The sequence below is a fragment of the Larimichthys crocea genome, chromosome X, assembly GCF_000972845.2.
Source record: "Larimichthys crocea isolate SSNF chromosome X, L_crocea_2.0, whole genome shotgun sequence".
Taxonomy (NCBI): domain Eukaryota; kingdom Metazoa; phylum Chordata; class Actinopteri; family Sciaenidae; genus Larimichthys; species Larimichthys crocea.
Window position 1 is genome coordinate 18,508,893 of NC_040020.1, and position 19,162 is coordinate 18,528,054.

Sequence of the window (19,162 nt, forward strand, 5' to 3'; positions counted from 1 at the left end):
AAACGGACGAGAGAGCTGCTGGATTAATGACATGATGTTATCAGATGTGTTTCATTAACATGATGTCTATATTTCATTTTTTTCAAATTTCACAGTTGTGTCTGAATGTGCGTATGTATATTTTCCTGTGTGTTCTTTTGCATCCCTAGTGTATATGTGTGTGTGTGTGTGTGTGTGTGTGTGTGTGTGTGTGTGTGTTTGTCAAGAGTATATATGTACGTGAATCATGAAATCCCTGGAAATCTTAACAGATGCTTTAAATGAAAAAAATAATCTAACAATGCCATGTGAAGGAGCGTATGCACACACGCACACACACATACACAAATAGCCAAGCATGTAACAACAAATTTATCCACACACACTCATGGACTAGCCTTAGGCAAAAGATCTTCAAGTCCAAGGACCATCTCAGCTCCAGTCATAATTGCTTCTGTTCATTGTGGGAATGAATGACCTTTTGAAAATATACCACTCTTTCTCCCCTCTGACTCTTTTGTTCTATCATTCCTTCATCTCTCTTTCTCTCTGGGCTTTTAAAAAAAATTGCTTGTACGCAATCTAACAAGGAGCAAACTGCTCTGACAGTTTTAAAGCGATGTAGGGGAGAAGGAAAAGCACAGACGTGTTTTTCATGACTACAGGCTCCATTGGGCTTTTAAAGGCTAACACTAATTTCTTTTTTCCCCCTTTTGGACTAATGCCTGCACTTACAAATACATTGGGCTTATTCTCAGGTTTCAAATTCAAATTTTCACGAAAGTGAAAACAGTTGAATGTGAGGACACAGAAACTATGCATATCCTGCACTGTAAAACTATGAGAGCCTCCCCATGGAACAGTGTTCCACTACACCTCGACTGAGTCTACTGACGGTGGTAATGACTTCACAGGCACACTCTTAAAACGTGTGTGAATAAGCGCATATTGAAGTCTATCAGTAATGTCTGCAACACAACAACCACATTTTGTATTACAATTGTATCGAATTAATGACTGATAACATAATTATTCATGATAGTAAAGTGACAGTTAAAAATTCTCTATTTTATATAGTCAGGCAACCCGACTCAGTAGCTTAAGAAATGGTAAATGGACTATACTTATGTAGCGCCTTCCGACCACTCAAAGTGCTTTACAGTACGTATTTCATTCACCCATTCACACACTGATGGCACTGGCTGCCATGCAAGGTGCCAAGTGCTCAGCAGTTTGAGGAGCTAACCATTCATACACATTCAGTTTGGGGTTCAATATCTTGCCCATGGAGACTTCAACACGCAGACTGGAAGGGATCGAACCGCCGACCATCTGATTAGTGGACGACCTGCTCTACCTCTGAGCCACAGCCATCATTTTCATCATCATCATTTTTAAGAGCTGCCAACATCTGTAATTACACATGGCAAATATTAACATTGTAGGATGTAGACTTCCACTGACCCACTGTTCATTTTGGACCAAATGTAAATGCATTCATTAAGCCTCAGGCATATTAAAGCACAGTGAGGGAAAGGGTCACCTCATTTATACAAAGACTTTTAAGAGGGAAACCTTGACATTAAATATGTGTTAGAAATGTACCTTTTATTCACCAAAGAGATTAAAGTAATTAAGGACAAAATGTGCATGTTGTGATACCAGAATGTTTAAACATTGTATGTTATAACATTGTTAAAGAAATGTTTTACACATATGGTTAATAGAAATAAAAAATCAATCTGGGAGAAACATTAAGGAAGCTACAGAATCTATTCTTCTTTTAAATGTTAGAATAACATTCTTCAGCACTGGCCTTGTCAGGTACCTAAATAACGCTGACAATAAACTCTTTGAGTTATTACTCTGAGGAGATTCCTGCCTTTCATCAGCACCCTAGAAGAAAAGTCCTGCTGAGTATAAAGCATTCCTACAGTGTGATGAAGTACATATTTGCCTGTCATCACGAATATGCAGACTTCTTGTGATGAAGAAAACAATTAAGGTTTAAGGATTAAGGCCTAAATTGATATTTTATTGTTGTTACATAAAATAATAATAATTTGATCCACTTTCTTGATTCTGATGTGTGAACTGAACTGAACTGTAATGGTTCAGCATGCAAAGAATTTGTGTAATATGTTTGGAAAGTGGACTCTAGTTACAGTTCACTGTACAATCTGCCTGAGTTACATGACATGACATGGGTTTCTACAACCCCAAGCTGTGCTGCAGAAGTCCTGCTTGGTAGGTGCAAATCTGCGTCGAGCTTTCAGTACTTTTATAGCTTCTACCTGAATCTCTGTGGTTTGAAATTTGGCTTCAGCTATGTTAAATTGCTGGTGATGCAAACTGAACTTCTCCTGCTGTTTTTGCTTCACATTAAAATCTCTTTACTAACAAGTAGGCAGGATGTTTTTATTGTTACTGTTACTGAAAATAAAATGTGCTTGTCACCAAGTTAGCAGGGAGCAACTGTACAAACTGTAACAGCCACAGTGGCACATGCTCTACACATCAAGGTAAATGGTTAAGGTTATGTTGCTGTGTGATGAAGTGGAAAATCACTCACAATGTGCCTCTAGGCTGTGTAAGATGGTTTTAAAAGTGAAGTGAGTTACATGGCATATACGTTATATCCCAGTTATTGCAGTGTCATGGTAAAAGCCACACCATCACACACCAGTGTTTTTTCTTTGTGTTGATCACAATGGCACTACTAATAAAACTGTTCACCAGTTTGTGTTTTTGTTACCTTAGAAGGAGCTTCTTTTTTATTTATTTTTTTATCTACAGACTCTGCAGGTCCTCTTCTGTGGAATTATTTTTACAGTATCAGTACCAGAACGGACAACCTAAATACTGGCTCTGGACACAGTGTGGTCATCCTCCAGATCGTTCTTGCCTACACGTTACCTATAGCACATCCTGGAAAACAGCAGCGAGGGAGGGAGGGAGCGAGGGAGGAATACAGCCTAAAGGAAAGAAAACCCTGGCAGCGTGGTTATCTGATGGGCTCATACCATGGAGTGAAAACCAACGCATGCAGTAACAAGAGTACAAGAACGGCTGATACAGAGTGAGCCAGAGAGGAGGAAGCTGGGCAAGATTGGAAGAGAGATGAGGCGGGATTAACATTGAACAAATCAGGGGAAGTAGAAATGAAAGTCCAAATGAACCTTTCAGACTGACATTCACAGCACTGTGTTTGTGTGTGTGTGTGTGTGTGTGTGTGTGTGTGGTCTTACCTATGCAGTAACAGAGCAGGACAGAGAGCAGTACAGATAGTGCCACTGCACTGAGGGCTGTACACCTGAGAACAAAGAGGCCGATGTCAGTTTTGTTTCCAATAACCTTCACAATACAGAGAAACCTCTTCTGGATCTACTGTTACACTTTCACAAATGTATCATTTTCAAAGTATAATTGATTTCAACATGTGCAGAAAACTATATGTCTATATGACAGCCTTTTTCTCTGACCAACAAGCCATACATGCTACATCATGACAACCCTCATCTCATCGGTGTGCGCTAACATTTGAGTCAAAGTCATGGTCAGGTGCAGGTGTTTCTGGTTTGGGTAAATTTGCAAACATTATATTGCATGGAACACTGTACAAAACAGCTAATGTTATGCACACTATTATAATCAGCGACAAAACCATGGGAAAAATACAGTGATAGATTATATAAACAGTTAGAATGCTTAACTGCTCTCTTGCTTCTGTGACAATGCTTATTTCTCTAAAGTCATCTCTAAAATGTCAAACCCCTCTGATGTCACACACAGCAAACATCTCTGGATTCTTGTGTCAGCAAGCTATTCAGGCTTCACAACCATATAGATGGCAGCTGGCTGGCAACTGGCTGCTGCTTTTGTAGCTCCGCTTACTGACAAGACTCATTCGACTGTTGAATGTAAATCAAACCTTTAAAACCTAAATCTAAAACCACTTGTCCTGGTTCTATTTTTGCAAAGTTGTGTGCACTTGTTGTTTGTTTGTTCCCCACTGTGTACTAATTTGAGGGTGTGTCTTCAGGACAAGCCTACTTTTATTTAATTTAGTTGATTTAGTTTAGCTGACAAAGAAGATAATCTGGATTTCTTCTGAGTGCAATGAACGAAGAGTTCTGAGACAGGGTGCTATGCAGAACAACTGACCTCTGACTTTTCTTTGTTTCTAGAAAGCTAATTTGAATAGCTAATACTTTGACTAGGGAAAGGCCTGTTATGTGTGGTTGGTGCCGCGATTTTGTGAACAACACATCCAGTTTGCATACTCCAGGGGCATATAATCCCTAATCTATAGTGGACTCTAGAGCATATACAGTATACCCAGGCAGGAAAAATGTCATGTCAGACTGTGAATGATGTCCTAGAATTATCCAAACAGTCTTGTCCAGGGACTGACCATATGCTGACAACTAAAATCTCAAATCTGGCAGTAATTTTAACTTCAGCTACTTTTGTGACTGGAATGTAGGATAATGTTCCAGCCATTGTTATTTGGCAGAAATGTTAATGTACATCCAAATCCAACTGCACAGAAGAAAAGGCCAGCACCACTTGATGAATCCAACCACTGATGATCAGTCACAAAAGTCTAAAAAATGACCATATCTCTCAGCTGCAAAAATTGATCTTATATGAATCTGCTTTGTATTTTACTGATGACCAAAGTGTACAACAAAACTTTGGCTTCTTCCATCCTACCTCCATGAGCAGTACTTGGAGGATTTCTTGAACTTGAAGGCAGAGCGGGACAAGGTATTCCTCGGCAACGGCCTAGTGGGCGGGGAGTACACTGAGCCTGTTGCCATAGTGTAGCCAGGAGTTGCTGTGGAGAAGAGTGGGGTGGTGCCTGTACCTGTCTTGAAGAGGAAATGCCTAAAGAGCAAGAGAAGAAAGACCGAGAAATTAGTTTAAGTACATTAGTATGGAGCATTTAGTACATAGTGGCATAGCGTTGCCCATGCTGTGGCAGCATCAGGTAACTGTGTGAACCATGATTACTGCTCGAAACAACAACGTTCTAAGTTTTGACACTAACCTATCAGTCCTGAGGCATGTGTCATAATAATGATCCCTCAACATGTATTTCACAAAACAATAGAACCAATGACCAGAGAAACACAGAGACATCAGATCTTTATTCTTTGTGACATCTCTGGTCCATGTTTCAATCCTGGTTTGTTCTACAGTTAGTCCATGGCCCACGGTCAGTCTGCTTTAGCCAGACCAGGGCCAAGCCAAGTCAGGCCGGGGTGACATGGGTTTCTACAGCCCCGAGCTGTGCTACAGAAGTCCTGCTTGGTAGGTGCAAATCTGTGTCGAGCTTTCAGTACTTTTATAGCTTCTACCTGAATCTCTGTGGTTTGAAGTTTGGCTTCAGCTTCATCAGAGCTGTGTTAAATTTGTGTCGCTACAGTTTCAATTCATGTTTTTACACTTCAGGCAGAGCTAAAGATCCACTTTCAATTTCCAGTGGAGCGACGTTGAAGCACCTCAATAGAGGGTAAACAAATGACAGTGAAAGCGGCTGAAACTATTCGAAAAGTTGTTTCTACGGTCTGTAGTTATAGAGCAAAGACCTGCTGGACACACACACACACACACAGATAAAGAGAGGAAAGCAGTGGTTTAACCACAGCAGCTGCAAAGTTCTCTCAATAAAACAAACTGTTTTATAAAGCTGAGAAGTCAAGGTGAACTTCACTTTAAGACTGTCATTAAAAAAAAACAAAGCGGTCATATTAAAATAAGAACCATAATTGATTAAAATCTTAAAGCTGAAAAAAGAAATAATCTACTAGAAAAAAAATACACCCTCCTCCTCTGCTACACTGTCTTTATGTGGGAGGACATGTCAGCCACATTGTCTGTTATAAAATGTGTCTGCCTAAACCACAAAGAGTTTTTCTGTAAAACAGCATCCAAAAGAAAACAGCAGTTTATAAATACAATACAGCACAAAGTCACAGAGTGGTGACTTGGTCTCGACCTTCCTATATCTGGCCTTTCATGTTTTTTATGCGTTATGCGTTATAAGTGGCCATTGTATTTTTTCTTCTTAGGAAGGAGAGGGTGACACAGAGTGTTGCAATCCACAACTACACTACTAGATGCCACACATTACTACTTTATTACTCAAGCATGGCTGTCTTCTTAAGATGATTGCTTTAACCAAGTTTCCAGTTCATGACTTGTGAGTTAATAAGATGAGTCAGTTATTGTTTGCAAGGCAAGTTTTCATCAGAGAGGAAACCACTGATTATTATACACAAAAAATACACAAGCAATTTGGAGCATACTCCAGTACTGATTAAATATAAATTGACTTAATTTATTTGTTAAATAATAGCTTTCCAGTTTCACCAAAAAAAAAAAAAAAAAAAAAAAAAAAAAAAACTGTAAACACTTTATCACCCCACTGAAACAAGCTAATCAAGGGACAATGAACTATATAAAGATGACATTCATATGGATGTCCACAAGAAGGGCAAACAGCTCTTTTTATTCCCAAAAAGTATGCCTGTGGACAATTTGGCAGGAAAATTTCCACAAGAAAATCACTGGGGACATACATGTATGGCTGCAGTAATTACCAAGGTCACAATGTCTAATTAATGACAGAACCCCAGCTAACGAGCATCTGTAATTACAATCAGACTGCTCCCTAACAAGGCAATGTGATTAACAATTAGAACCTATTATAACAAGGGCCCTTCAATTAATACCTGCCTTTAGGCAAGATGTGAAGAGAGTGAGGCAGAAAAAAGAGACAGCACAAGTGTGTGAGAGAGAGAGAGAGAGAGAGAGAGAGAGAGAGAGAGAGAGAGCATTGCTGTGCACAAACACAGCATTTAAAGTTTATAGTGCTTTCATTTATAGGCAGTGTGTTGTTACCTATGCTACACAGCGGTCTGCACGCCCCCAGTTCGGAGAAGCAGAAAGGAGGATATCAGCATGGAAGCTAAGCTGCTATGAAAGTGGGCAGCAACAAAAGGAATATTTTCACTGCTTTACCTTGCTGTCAGATAGCCCCTTCTGACAGGACACCAAAGCCTCTTATCGCTCTGTCCAAAACCACCAGGCTCCCTTCACAGAAACACCATCATTTCACCTCACAGAACACAGAAGTTGTTGTCTTGATCCACTGCAACTAACTGGTTTAGATCAATCTAACATGTTGAAACACCTACACTACTGTAGCTAACAAACCGAGTGTAGATATAACCATGCAGGTGAGATATTCAGCTACACTTGACAACTGAGAACTGAAGATAACAAAAGGAGGGATGGTTGACATGATTTGAGATGATATGAAGTTTTCATGAAATTTGAATGAATGAATGAAATTTCATGAGCTTATAGCAGAATTTATGGCGTTAAATCACGAAGTTAAACAGGTGCAGACATGTTCAACATTGATGAAAAAAAAAGAATAGGTATTTCGTATTTTGCCTTTGGTAGCAGAAAGAAAACATGTGTTTCAGTCGCTACCATTGTATCAATCTGACATGAGCCTTGGGAGATTATCTATTTCATAAAACACTCTAACAAGTCTACTTAATGTGATGATCACCAGTTAAAGGTGAGAGAAAACCCATTAGTTTTTACTTTAAGTGGAGCGCTGCGAATGAGTAAAATACTCTAGTGGTTCTCAGTCCTGCTCCTCAGGGTCCACAGCACTGCTGTTTCCTTCCTGGTAGTTAATGCCATTTACCTGCACCCCTGGTGTCCCTTGGTGTAAGTCAGCAAGACCCTGGGAGTCTCTTCACCAGACGTCAACATACATCTCAGGTGCTCAGAGGTCATATATCACAGTCATACAGTGCTTGATCACATTCAACTACAGGTGTGAATGCAGCAAAGAGGCTGATTGGATTGGATTTCAATCCACCACACCACAGTGCAGCCACATTGCAGCACTGTGGTCAAAGCTTTTTGAAGCAGTTTTATTTTCTCTGTCTACACGTCCTGCTGTTGTCTGCTGTCATTATTTATTGGGCTTTTTGGTGGAGCAGTTGAAATGTTGAAATGAAGAACTACAAATACTTGAATCGGAGGTGCATTTGTGCTGTGCTTTTTATGCCTGCCACTTCATTATTTCTCACCATATTAATCTGCATCATGTTTAAGTGGAGTCTGAATGAAAAAATAGTCACACTGTATTATGCTTGATTCAGAGTGAGAGAGAGTGAAGCACAGAGGCCAGGCATGGTCACTCCATTACACATACACACATAAAACAAGAAAGAAGAGTCAGGTGATGACTGATATTAAATGACTATTGATATATTTTGTATTTTATAGTTTACGTTTATATTATATTGTCATTGTTATCAGTAATTCTATGACACTGATAACAATGGTGGTCTCTCCTACAAACTAAAATGAATTTCCATTTCACTTTTAGATTTATTTATTTTTTTGTACTGCCACTATGGAAACACTATGGGAAATCTTGATCACAATAAACCACAACAAGACATCTGAAAACACAGCTGCAAATACAATTCAAACCAAGGGCAGAAAATCATCCCAATGCACAAGGGTTTGTGGGGAGATGGACAAGCCGTTGACATCTAATATGCTGCATTTGTCCTGCTCGGAAAGCTGAGCATGATGAAATGAATTCTGGATTGATGGTCATATTCAGCTGTTTCTTCTTGTGTTCTTGACAAGCACACCAGAGAAACACATTCATCACGCTTAGCTGAAATTACAGGGGCTGGAATCAGACTTGTTTTTACTGTCACCGAGATATGTCATTTTAGACACATCAAATGTGAAAATGCAACAGAGATAGAGACATAAACAAATAAATAATGGAGAATGCAGCACTCAGTCCTTTCAATTATTTGATTTATTGTGCTTGAAACTAGAAACCTTTAGGCAGTAAATCAGCAATCAGCAGCCTTAATCGAAGAATATCAGTGCATCATCCCCACTGCAACTTATAGTCATATCAGTCTAGCTGTAGTTGGCAGATGAATGTGAAATGGAGACGGTGCTCATTGTGAGATTAAAGACATGAGGTTTTCATAATGCTGGACAAACACACAGCGGGGCAGCAGATAGCAGACTAACTAGTCTATGTGTTTTAGGAATGTTTAAGTGCAAGTCAATTAGAGTCAGACAGCAGACAGACATGACAAAGATATTCAAGTGTAAAATGAGTGTGTGCGCTGATGAATAGCATGTTGTCAACCAGAACTAATCTGATAGTCCGATGATAATAAGAGCCCCTCAAATGCATTTACATTTAATGTCTTTGACAATAGGACTGACACAAGGAGAAAAAATGCGTGTGTGTGTGTGTGAGTTAGTGTGTGAGTGAGTGTGTGTGTGTGTGTGTAGTTTAAGTGTGACAAAAAGTAACAAAAGCAAAAACACAGAGCAGTTATGGATACTCTGGAAGAAAATGACTGGAACTAACGTGTAGACACATACTGTAGATGTGGTTGTGTATACTGTAGCTGGCATGTCTTTGTCACATAGTGTGAAGAACAGCTCCCCATTCCACACACAACAGGCAGTGGTTGTGTGCAAAAGTATAATTTAAATACTCATGTCACCATTTAATTGTTCGTTCTCTCCATGTTCAGAATCATGCAAACATCCTCAACCTATAAAAATCAGTGACCAATGAATGATTGTACAAACTGTCCTGTCAAGACTTTTTTATTGGCTCATGACTTATTGTTTGTTCATATTGCTACAGTGGATATAATTGATGTGTGAATGGTATTAAATACATTACAGATCTTTTTGTACTTGATTTATTTATTTATTTCATGCCATACAGACTTCTTGAAAATCTATTTTGCACTCCACAACACTGTAGAAAGTCCATAATTAATAAGAAGCTTGTTCCTGCTGTTGTTGTCCTTGAAGGAAACAGAATCATACTCTACATAATGTAAGGAAGTGCTTTCTAAAGTCCAGCAGAAAACAGGAAAAGTTGCCATGATAATGTTGTTGCTGCTCACTACTAGCTGACTGTTCTTGAGACTGGTGTTTTATATTGAGTGAACTGAACTGAGAGAAGACCAAATATTTGATATTTGATATTGATATTCATCAATAAAAATGACTCAGAAGATTTTATATAATATTTTTATAGTGACACATTACTGTTGAATGTACTTTAAATGTTTTTTTTTCAATCGGCAATGACATTTGTGCAAGTTAAGCTCAACTTTTAATTAAGAATTAAGAATTAATAGTCATTGTCATATACTATCTTTGTAGTATATCTTTAATTCAGCACCCAGAAGGGTGTGTGAGAGAGAGAGCGTGAGAGAGTGAGAGAGAGAGAGACAGAAAGAGGGGGGGGGGGGGGGGGTCAGTATGTGAACAGGACATGACCTGTGGTCCAGTCAGCATGTCAGACTGTGAAATTAAGATCAGGACCACGTTTCACTGATTCCATATGTCTTGTGGGTTGTGTCTGGGAGCTGCATGTGTACTTTGACATACTGCAGTGAAATGGTGGACAGATGAAGTGTCTTGGTTGAAAACATCTTTGCTTTCTTTAAAAAGCAAGACATTCAAATGAATGACAGAGCGACACTGACTAAAGAGATGAGTGTGAAACCAGAGCTGCTGATGAAATACTGGTGTCTGCGTTTTTCAAAGTGATGTGGTGGTTTGTAGTTGAATTGTCACTGGTTTGAACTTTTGTTTTAGGCCACACCGCTGATGAAACCTGACTGAAAAGAGGCTGAATATGGAGATAAAAAATGGACCATCTTAAAAACTGACCTATCACCAGCCAGTGAGCAGCAAAAGAATATCATCTGCCTGCTTATCTGCCACATAATTGCAGGGTGGTCACCTTGAAAAAGACCATTCAACCCAAACATGAACGTCACGCTTCGGAAACTGTTCTGCTACCAAAGGCATTTAATATTCCCCACGGTCTAAATGAGATTAATGCTACATTTTGTGCTCTTCATAAACAAGTTCGGAGCTTTCTACGGTCAGTATACAGCCACGACTTGGACATCTTTGAATGAGGTCCAGAATGAAACGATAAAAAAATAAAAAATCTACTCACTTAGAACTTTTAAGCAACATCTGTTCAAAATTCAAGACAGTCAAAACACACACAAACATATATTGTGTCAAAAAGAGGCATATATTGTCTTAAAATAATTTGATGTTGTAACATTCATACCATTGTTCAATGTTCAAGAAAGAAAGAAAGAAAGTGACAGTATGAAGGATGGACCAACCAATGCGTACAGTACATTCATCTTTGAGGATGTTGGATTTCTTTGTCTGCAGGACACAGAGGGAGTGCTGACTGCAGCGTCCAGCAGAGGATGGATGCGTTTGATTTGCCATGCAGGGAGTGCCTGCAGGTCACATGGCATTTATTTTTCAAGTCCACCCCGCAAGCTGATATATTTTCTAACTGTGTCTGTCTTGCAAGTTGTTTCATCTCCAAGTCTGTCTGAGAGAGAGAGAGAGAGAGGGAGAGAGAGAGAGAGAGAGACACCCTCACACAGTAGCGTCTCTCTTCAGTGGGGGTGGGATCAGTTTTGAAAGATGATGCTCTCAACTGTGTGTGTGTGTGTGCGTGTGTGTATGCATTAGACTTTCATGAACAAAAAGCTGAGCGAGGAACATGGTTTGGCTGTCCCAGAGGTCCAAACATTCTCCAACACACACATGCTGCCAAAGTGTTGGGGGTTGTAAAGATCCTAGAGACAGACATTTCCCCCTCTATCAATCTATCAGCATCCCGTTTTCTCTCAGGGAATGGGACAAAAGAGAGTGAGACGAGGAAAGAGTTGGCTACAAATTGTCTGGTGAATTGAAGGTCAAGGTTAAAGTTACCCCTCATAAATTGTGTGTTTGTGTGTGTGTGTGTGTGTGTGTGTGTGTGTGTGTGTGTGTGTGTACTATGCCTAAATAACAATATAAACATGTATTGGGGTTCACGGTTTGGCTTTCCCAGAAGCCCACACTCTCATACAAGCACACAGCCACATTTTTTTTGGAGACACAAAGACACACATTCCTCCATCCATCAGCCTGTCACTCTTTTCTGTCTGAGTGAGAAACACGAACACAAGCAACGAGAGAGGGGCAGAAAAAGGAAGTCGTGGTGGAAGAGAGAATGACTGGACAACTTGACTGGAGAACAGAGGGGTGTGGTTTAAGTTGCACCCATAATTTTGTATGTGGGTGTATGTGGACAGCTTGGGGCCAACATGCCTTTATACAGTCGCCAATGTGATGTCAGTGTAGTGGACAGAGCAGTGATCTTCAGTATATCAGAGAACTGCATGGGGTATTTGTGTTCAGCATAGAGCTATAAATCGTTCAGTGAATAGGGATTCAAGGCTCAAATTATCCAATAAAACCTGTGTCACAGCTGAAAAGAAAAATGCACTGACCTCGGGACTCTCTCTAGAGCATTGAAAGGACGACTGCGATCAAGACTCTAAGGGAACCGAGAGGTAAAAGGCTTCAACAAAGCTGCTGATTCAGTGTATACTGTATTAGGATTCACAGTCTGCCAGAGGTTGGTTGGACTTCCTTTGTCAGAACTTGAGGTTATGTTTGTGGGACAGATTCAACTAAAATGGCCCAAATCATGTTTCTTATTTCTACTACTAACCACAGCCCTCCATCTTGTGCTCCTCTGAGCCCTTGTAGCCATCCACGTTTTACATGTTCAAACTTTGAACCATGAAGAGTGAGACATCAACCAGTTGCTTACATTGGGGGACATATATCCATTTCTTTTGAATCTTTACAGAAGCACTAGAGCCACACTGTGTTAGCTTTTGGTTATTATCATGCTTAGTATGCCTGCTGATGTTTCTTTGTTACAAGGGCAGACAATTCTAATGTTAATTCCTAATTATAATCAATGTAATAAGATTTTTTCTTCACATCTTTACAGTTCCTTAAACAGTCCTGCAGCAAAGTTAACCAGTGACAGAGAAAGACAGATCGATTAGACAGATAGATACGTTTTCTTAAATTATCTAATCTGTCTACAGCAGACATGGGCAAACTATGGCCTGAGGGCTGTATACGGCCGTTAGGCTTTTCAATATGGCCCGCCGAATTTATCCACATCCAAAAAATATAAATATATCTTACAAAGATATGTGTCTCATCACTGTGCGATGAAAACTCGGCGAGCTAGCCCCAAAGAGTAGCAAAAAAAATCCACAAAACGACACAGTGTGTCTGATCTTTGCTGTTTCGCGTCAAAAGTTCTATTTCAGCGCGAAGAAACGCTGCTAATGTCTCTGCTAATGTCTCCTGCTATGTCTCCTGCTATGTCTCCTGCTAATGTCTCCTGCTATGTCTCTGCTAATGTCTCCTGCTATGTCTCTGCTAATGTCTCCTGCTAATGTGTCCTGCTAATGTCTCCTGCTCTGTCTCTGCTTTAATTTGAATCAATCATGAAGCTCCTGGTTGTTACATAAAGACAAAGAGGCTTTGACAGTGAAGTGTGAGTCTTGCTGCAATATACTACCTTTGGGTTTACTTCATTCTGGATCGTCATTGGTGGGTCAAAGGTGAATGTGGGCGGTACTAATAGATTCTCCTGACTCTGATTGGTCGACAGGTGTCAATCATCCACACTCTGTGTTGTTTTAGCCTCAGCAGCACCGCTAGCTGCTACCTGCTGCTTCATATTCTTTAATACCGCTTGTTTCAAACATCGCGTCGTCTTAAAACTCGAAGTCTTCTTTCCTCCTCTCAGAATCCTCACTGAACAACTTTTGCAAACAGCAGTGCTGTTGTTATCTACTGCCACACTGGTGAAGACATGTTCATTATTAGTCTGGCAGAGACGGGGCCAGGCTTGGGTCCTGCCAATAAAGTGCTTTTGGGGCTCCTCGGCCTGCAAACGTCTGATGATGAACATGTTTAAAAAATCAGCTGAAAAGTTAAATTGTGTGAAGTTGAAAAGATTTTTTTAACAAAAATATGTTTAAATATATTCAAATGTGTTTAAAAACACACAAAGATGTTAAAATGTGTTATATGTAAAATATGTTAATAACATACACAAAGAATGTGTTTAAAGAATGACACTAATTGTTGAAACCTTTTTTTCAAGCAACATCAATAACAGTAATATAATAATAATAATAATTGTGTGTGTGTGTGTGTGGTGTATTGGGGGGGGGGGGGGCTATGAAGTCCTGGCCCGGCCCCTCTGCCCAATGTGGCCGGCAAGTCAAAAACTTTGCCCACCCCTGGTCTACAGCACCAAACAGAAATAGTAAATTTACCACCTAAATGTGTATTTGTGCATTTCTTTCCACTCACTGGGAGCATGGCATGGAAACAAAATAGCTTAAGATCTGAAAATTGAACAGGATATGAAAAGTGTGCCACCAGAAAGAACCCATTTGGGACATCTGTGGTAAAAGCTCTTTCTGACTGCATGTTTCCAGAGCTCTGAAGTAATCAAATGCAACTTTATGTGTTGTGCTACTCCTCCCTATCAGTGATATGATACCCTATGATAATAATCCAATAATAAGGACATGTTTTGACATTATGGAAAATGCTAGAAATTTGTTTGAAATTATCATCGAGAAGAAATATACCATGGCCACAGACAAACAAATGTTTCACATTTTCTTCTCCTGAAATGTCTCACAATACTGAAACATTTCACTTTCTCACACAGTCAGGTTTAAATCAATGCCCTTCACTTCTTTTATCAAGCCAGTGTGTCTTATAAATAAACAATAGGGTAAACAGCTTTTCTTTTTCCTTTTAATTAAACAAGGGTCTGTGGAGGAGAGTGAGTCACAATCACAATGGACTGTTTTGCACAATGAAACAATGAGTTGACATATTAAATGAGATTCAGGGTTTGAATACAAAACCCCACAGCAATGATCATTTAGATTCTTGCAGATTATCACTTAAATCAGTCTGATTATAATGCTTCTCTACAATAGTGTGATGAAGAATGATTTTATAGATCCTTAAAGCTAGAATAAACTTTTTCATCACACTTTTCAAAATGTACGTAGAAAAAATTACAGCAAGAGAGATGAATTTAAAACAAGCAATTTTCTGCCTTTTTGTTCTGGGTTCATTTTTTTAAAAATCTTTGCGTTGACTGGCTGTCAATGTTTTGAAGGTACTCTGCACCCTGCATTAACAAGTCTAGCCAGAATTTGTTTGTGATTTAACATAAACCTTTCATCTTTGTCTAGTTAGGGTGGAATGACGTAGACATAAAGTTTGCTGCTTTAGGACACTTGTGTCGGGCACTTGTTGCAGAAACGTAAAATTCAGCATTTACATTAGAGGGAGGCAGACAAAGCGTCATTCACATCACTCAGAGACAGATCAGAAGTCAGTTTACCTTGTTTCCAGAGGCACATTGCTACCCAGCACCCAGCTGTCTTGCAGCGGGACGCTCTCAGGTGGCGTGGTCTGCAGCTCGGCTGGTGATTGGCCGGCCACAGGGGCCGGGCTTCCAGTGGGAGGGGTTAACTGCCTCGTTGAATTCAGGGAGTGGCCAGCGTGGTGTGTGGTGCCCAGGGATTGGTTGAGAGCTGTAATCGAGGGCTGCTGGCGGTGAGGGGGTGGTACCGGAGGCAGGGTGGAGCCGTGGTGATTGGATTGTTGCTCTGTCAACATCAGAAGAAGAGAATAGTTGAAGGAAAGCTTGTCTTTGAATAGCATTTATTACAAAATGGCATACCTTCATTGTACTGTAACAGTGGACGGGCTGAGCCAAATTTAAAATATGTAAAAAGGAAGGACCCTTTGATTTAGTAGCATCTAGTGGTGAAGATGAAGACTGCAACCAACTGAAACCACCCCACTTTCTTACCCTCCAGTTTCAGTGGATTGAAATACACTAAAAAATGAAAATGTTGTCTTTCAATTGTGTAAGGTGTTGGTTTCAGCTGACAGGGGGGGGGGGTAAAGTTTTGTACTTGAAGACCTGGGGACACTGACTGTATTTCTCTCCCCACTGCTACTTAGTTTCCCCTCATTTCATGAATAGACATCTGCATAGCTAACAGGAGTAATTTAATTATATGACAGAGACACAGGCTTTTCCTCTTCATCAAAGTAAATATGAATTCCTGTAATGCAGTAATTGGCAGAAATATAACTGCCTGTAGCATTTCAACCTTTTGAGACTATAGTGCTGACTCTTAGAGTCAGACTGCACCTCTAAATATATCATCCCTCAGGCTATAGATGGACATATTGAAGATGTTGAGGAAGATCAATTGCAGAACTTTACTCTTTATTAAGGTAGTGGCAATGAAATTCAAAGCAAAGTTCAAACATTTTTTTTCTAGAAATCTCAGTTACAGTTGAAAAAACAATGGGAAAGTTCACACAAGCCATCACCTAACACTTTCATTTCCTTTCTGTCATATTCCAGTTAAGCCTTGACATATCATTCCCCACAGCAAACAACCACCAGAGAGGTTAGGTGTTAAGTATCATGTATTTCTTGTTACTATCAATGTATGTTTATGACAGATGTAACAATGACTGTTAGACTGACCTTAAGAGTGGACAGAACATAAGCGAGCAGGCACGAGATAAAGCAAACCCCTACGTGACCATTTCAGTGTGCATGAGCATGAAAACACCAGCGGCATTCACAAGGACCAGCTACCATGACCAGTACTACTTCACATGCCAGAACAAAGGGCAGCCTTTTATAGCACCCACCCATGGGTGCTCCCAAAAACAGGGCTGCTCTAGAGCGACCTATTTTACATACAATATCGAAATACACTACAGCTACAACACTACATCAATATACATAAGAGCCAAATACTTGTTACATCTGTTAACCCATTCATAGTTAATACATCCAGATATAACATAAAGCTGACATACATACTCTGCTACAGGACAAAGGAATGCTTCAGGAACGCCCTGATCACATTCACACCTGGAAGCTTCCCTGTACAACCACAAGCTTCACGTGAGCTGATGCTCCAGAGCAGCTGGGATTACAGGCCGAGCTCATTGGCACCTTAGTGGTGGTAATGAGAGAGAGGGCAAGCACTTTCACTTTCCTCACCCAGATTTATTCTGCCAGTCCGGAGGGATTGTCGACTTTCAATTCACAAGATCACTTCTACAACCTTTAGGCCACACTAAACATGATGTTCACTATATTTTTAACTGACATTGACCCTAAAAATAACTGTACCCAATTCATCTATGCACTTTATGTCACTTGATTAACAGAGCCACAGAATAGCCTGAGCTCTGCCAGTCACACCAGCTTAATTATCTTTCCACAGGCACGCAGCCAATCCAACCAACCACCCAACATCTGGAATAAATAACATTAAATAATCATACATTTCACTGAATAAAGTACAGGTGATTGTTAAAAGCAGAATTTTCAATAAAGGTCTGAAACATAACAATTACCTTCACTGTGCGAATAGATTATAATGCTTCACTGTTCACAATATAGCATGCTGTGCAAATATGCTTCACCAATAAGGAAGCGCTAGAGAAATGTAATGGAGACTGAGAGCACCTCTCTATAGTTATGAAGAAATTCAATGAAAATCATGGAATTACTCTGCTGACAGACACTTTGTGAATCTCAATCAATGTTGGATGTTTTGCTCATTTTAAACATCATCTGGGACAAATATAAGAAGGAAAGCTTGTAGCTGTCAAAGCATTCAGAATTCACTGACTGCAGGCTTCAATGTTAACCACTATGTAAATTCCACTGCGGTGCATTGGCCGGTCAAGGCTGGTGAGAACTGTAACCCAATGCTGCACTCAGCTCAGCCAGGCTGAATACTGATCAGTGATTGGCCTTCACAAAACCCAGCTTCGTTTTTGTAAAAATATTTGCTCAAACTTGACCTGGCTTCAACTTTTCCCTGCTGTGTTTTTTCAGTGCTTTTTGGCTCCTTTTCTGTCTTCAGGGTGCTCTGAACGAAATGAATGGCAATGCTGGTATTTGATTTGCATAAAGAGCATCAAGTCTCCATTTCCCAGCCCTGCTGTTATTCATTCTCCACTGCCCTCACTGGAGAAAATAGAAAGCAAAGACAGAAAAGAAGGGATATGTGCATGAGCAGTGGGGTGGGCGAGGGAGGGCTTTTTGGTTGTAGAGGAAGTGCTTGCTTTCTCTCTCTCTGTCCATATGCTGTTTTGCTGGCTTAGTAATTGCTCCACTTATGCAAACCTTCAAGGCTAAATGCTGAATGCTACACACACACACACACACACACACACACACACACACACACACACACACACACAAACAAACACACACACACACACATATAAAGTCAGGATTTCTGGATGAGTGTTCGGGCATTATTAACAAGTCTACATCTGTGTGCCATCACTGCAAATGTAAATCTAAACACCTTTTATTCACTCTGATGCTGAAAATCTACACACACACATGCACACACACAAACCCTGACACACACACCACTCTGGGTACTGTTTGCTTAATAAAAAAAATTCAATGAGAGGAAGGCAGGGAGATTTATTACTTTAGCTGACAGACAAAAAGCTGTGTTAGTGCAGCAGGAAAATTCCCTTGTGTGTGTCATGATCAACGTCCCACTGGATCTTCCCAAAATATCTCTGATGTGTGTGTTTCATATCATAAAGCCTAATGTCACAATGTATGTCTACTATAGAATACACTTGTCCAGCATGTGTGTTCGTCCCCAGAGTTGACAAGTCCAACTAGTGTAGCTAATATTTACACAAAAGAGACGGGCCAACTCATTTAGTGCAATAAAAGTATCCTTGTACATTTTGCATATTTATTCTCCATTTTAGACATTAAACTTTAAAGTAAGATCACAGTTTCAACACTGTTTCATGCTGAGAGAACAGCTGTGAGAAGGAAAGAAACACCTGCATGAATTCACACACACAGATCTCCAAAAGAATGACTGTTGGGTATCACACAACTTTACTGAAGAATAAGAACTATATAGGTGAGTGTGATGTTGTTTCTCTCAGCCCACAGTGATTAGTTGCTCTATGACTCTGAGTAGTATTCATGTAAGGAAGGAAAAGTTAATTAGAAACAATGAAAATGGAGCTCACACTGTGCTATGTTGTACTGTGACTGAGATCCTGGCTGTGTGTCGATGAGAAGAGTCACAGCCTGCAGGGACAGCTACTGTGCCCCACCAAG

The 19,162-nt window shown here is 40.0% G+C and overlaps 1 protein-coding gene across 7 annotated transcripts in view; it reads right to left on the reverse strand.

Annotated features, from left to right (window-relative positions):
- Positions 1-19,162, reverse strand: part of tenm3 (teneurin transmembrane protein 3) — a 229,612-nt gene that overhangs the window by 113,945 nt on the left and 96,505 nt on the right. For all 7 annotated transcript variants that reach the window (XM_027282804.1, XM_027282802.1, XM_027282801.1 and 4 more), the window contains 3 exons: positions 15,353-15,620; positions 4,696-4,869; positions 3,228-3,292 (listed from right to left, as the gene is read on the reverse strand). In XM_027282804.1, coding sequence (XP_027138605.1) covers positions 3,228-3,292; positions 4,696-4,869; positions 15,353-15,620 — 507 coding nt within the window. The remainder of the gene's footprint in view (positions 1-3,227; positions 3,293-4,695; positions 4,870-15,352; positions 15,621-19,162) is intronic.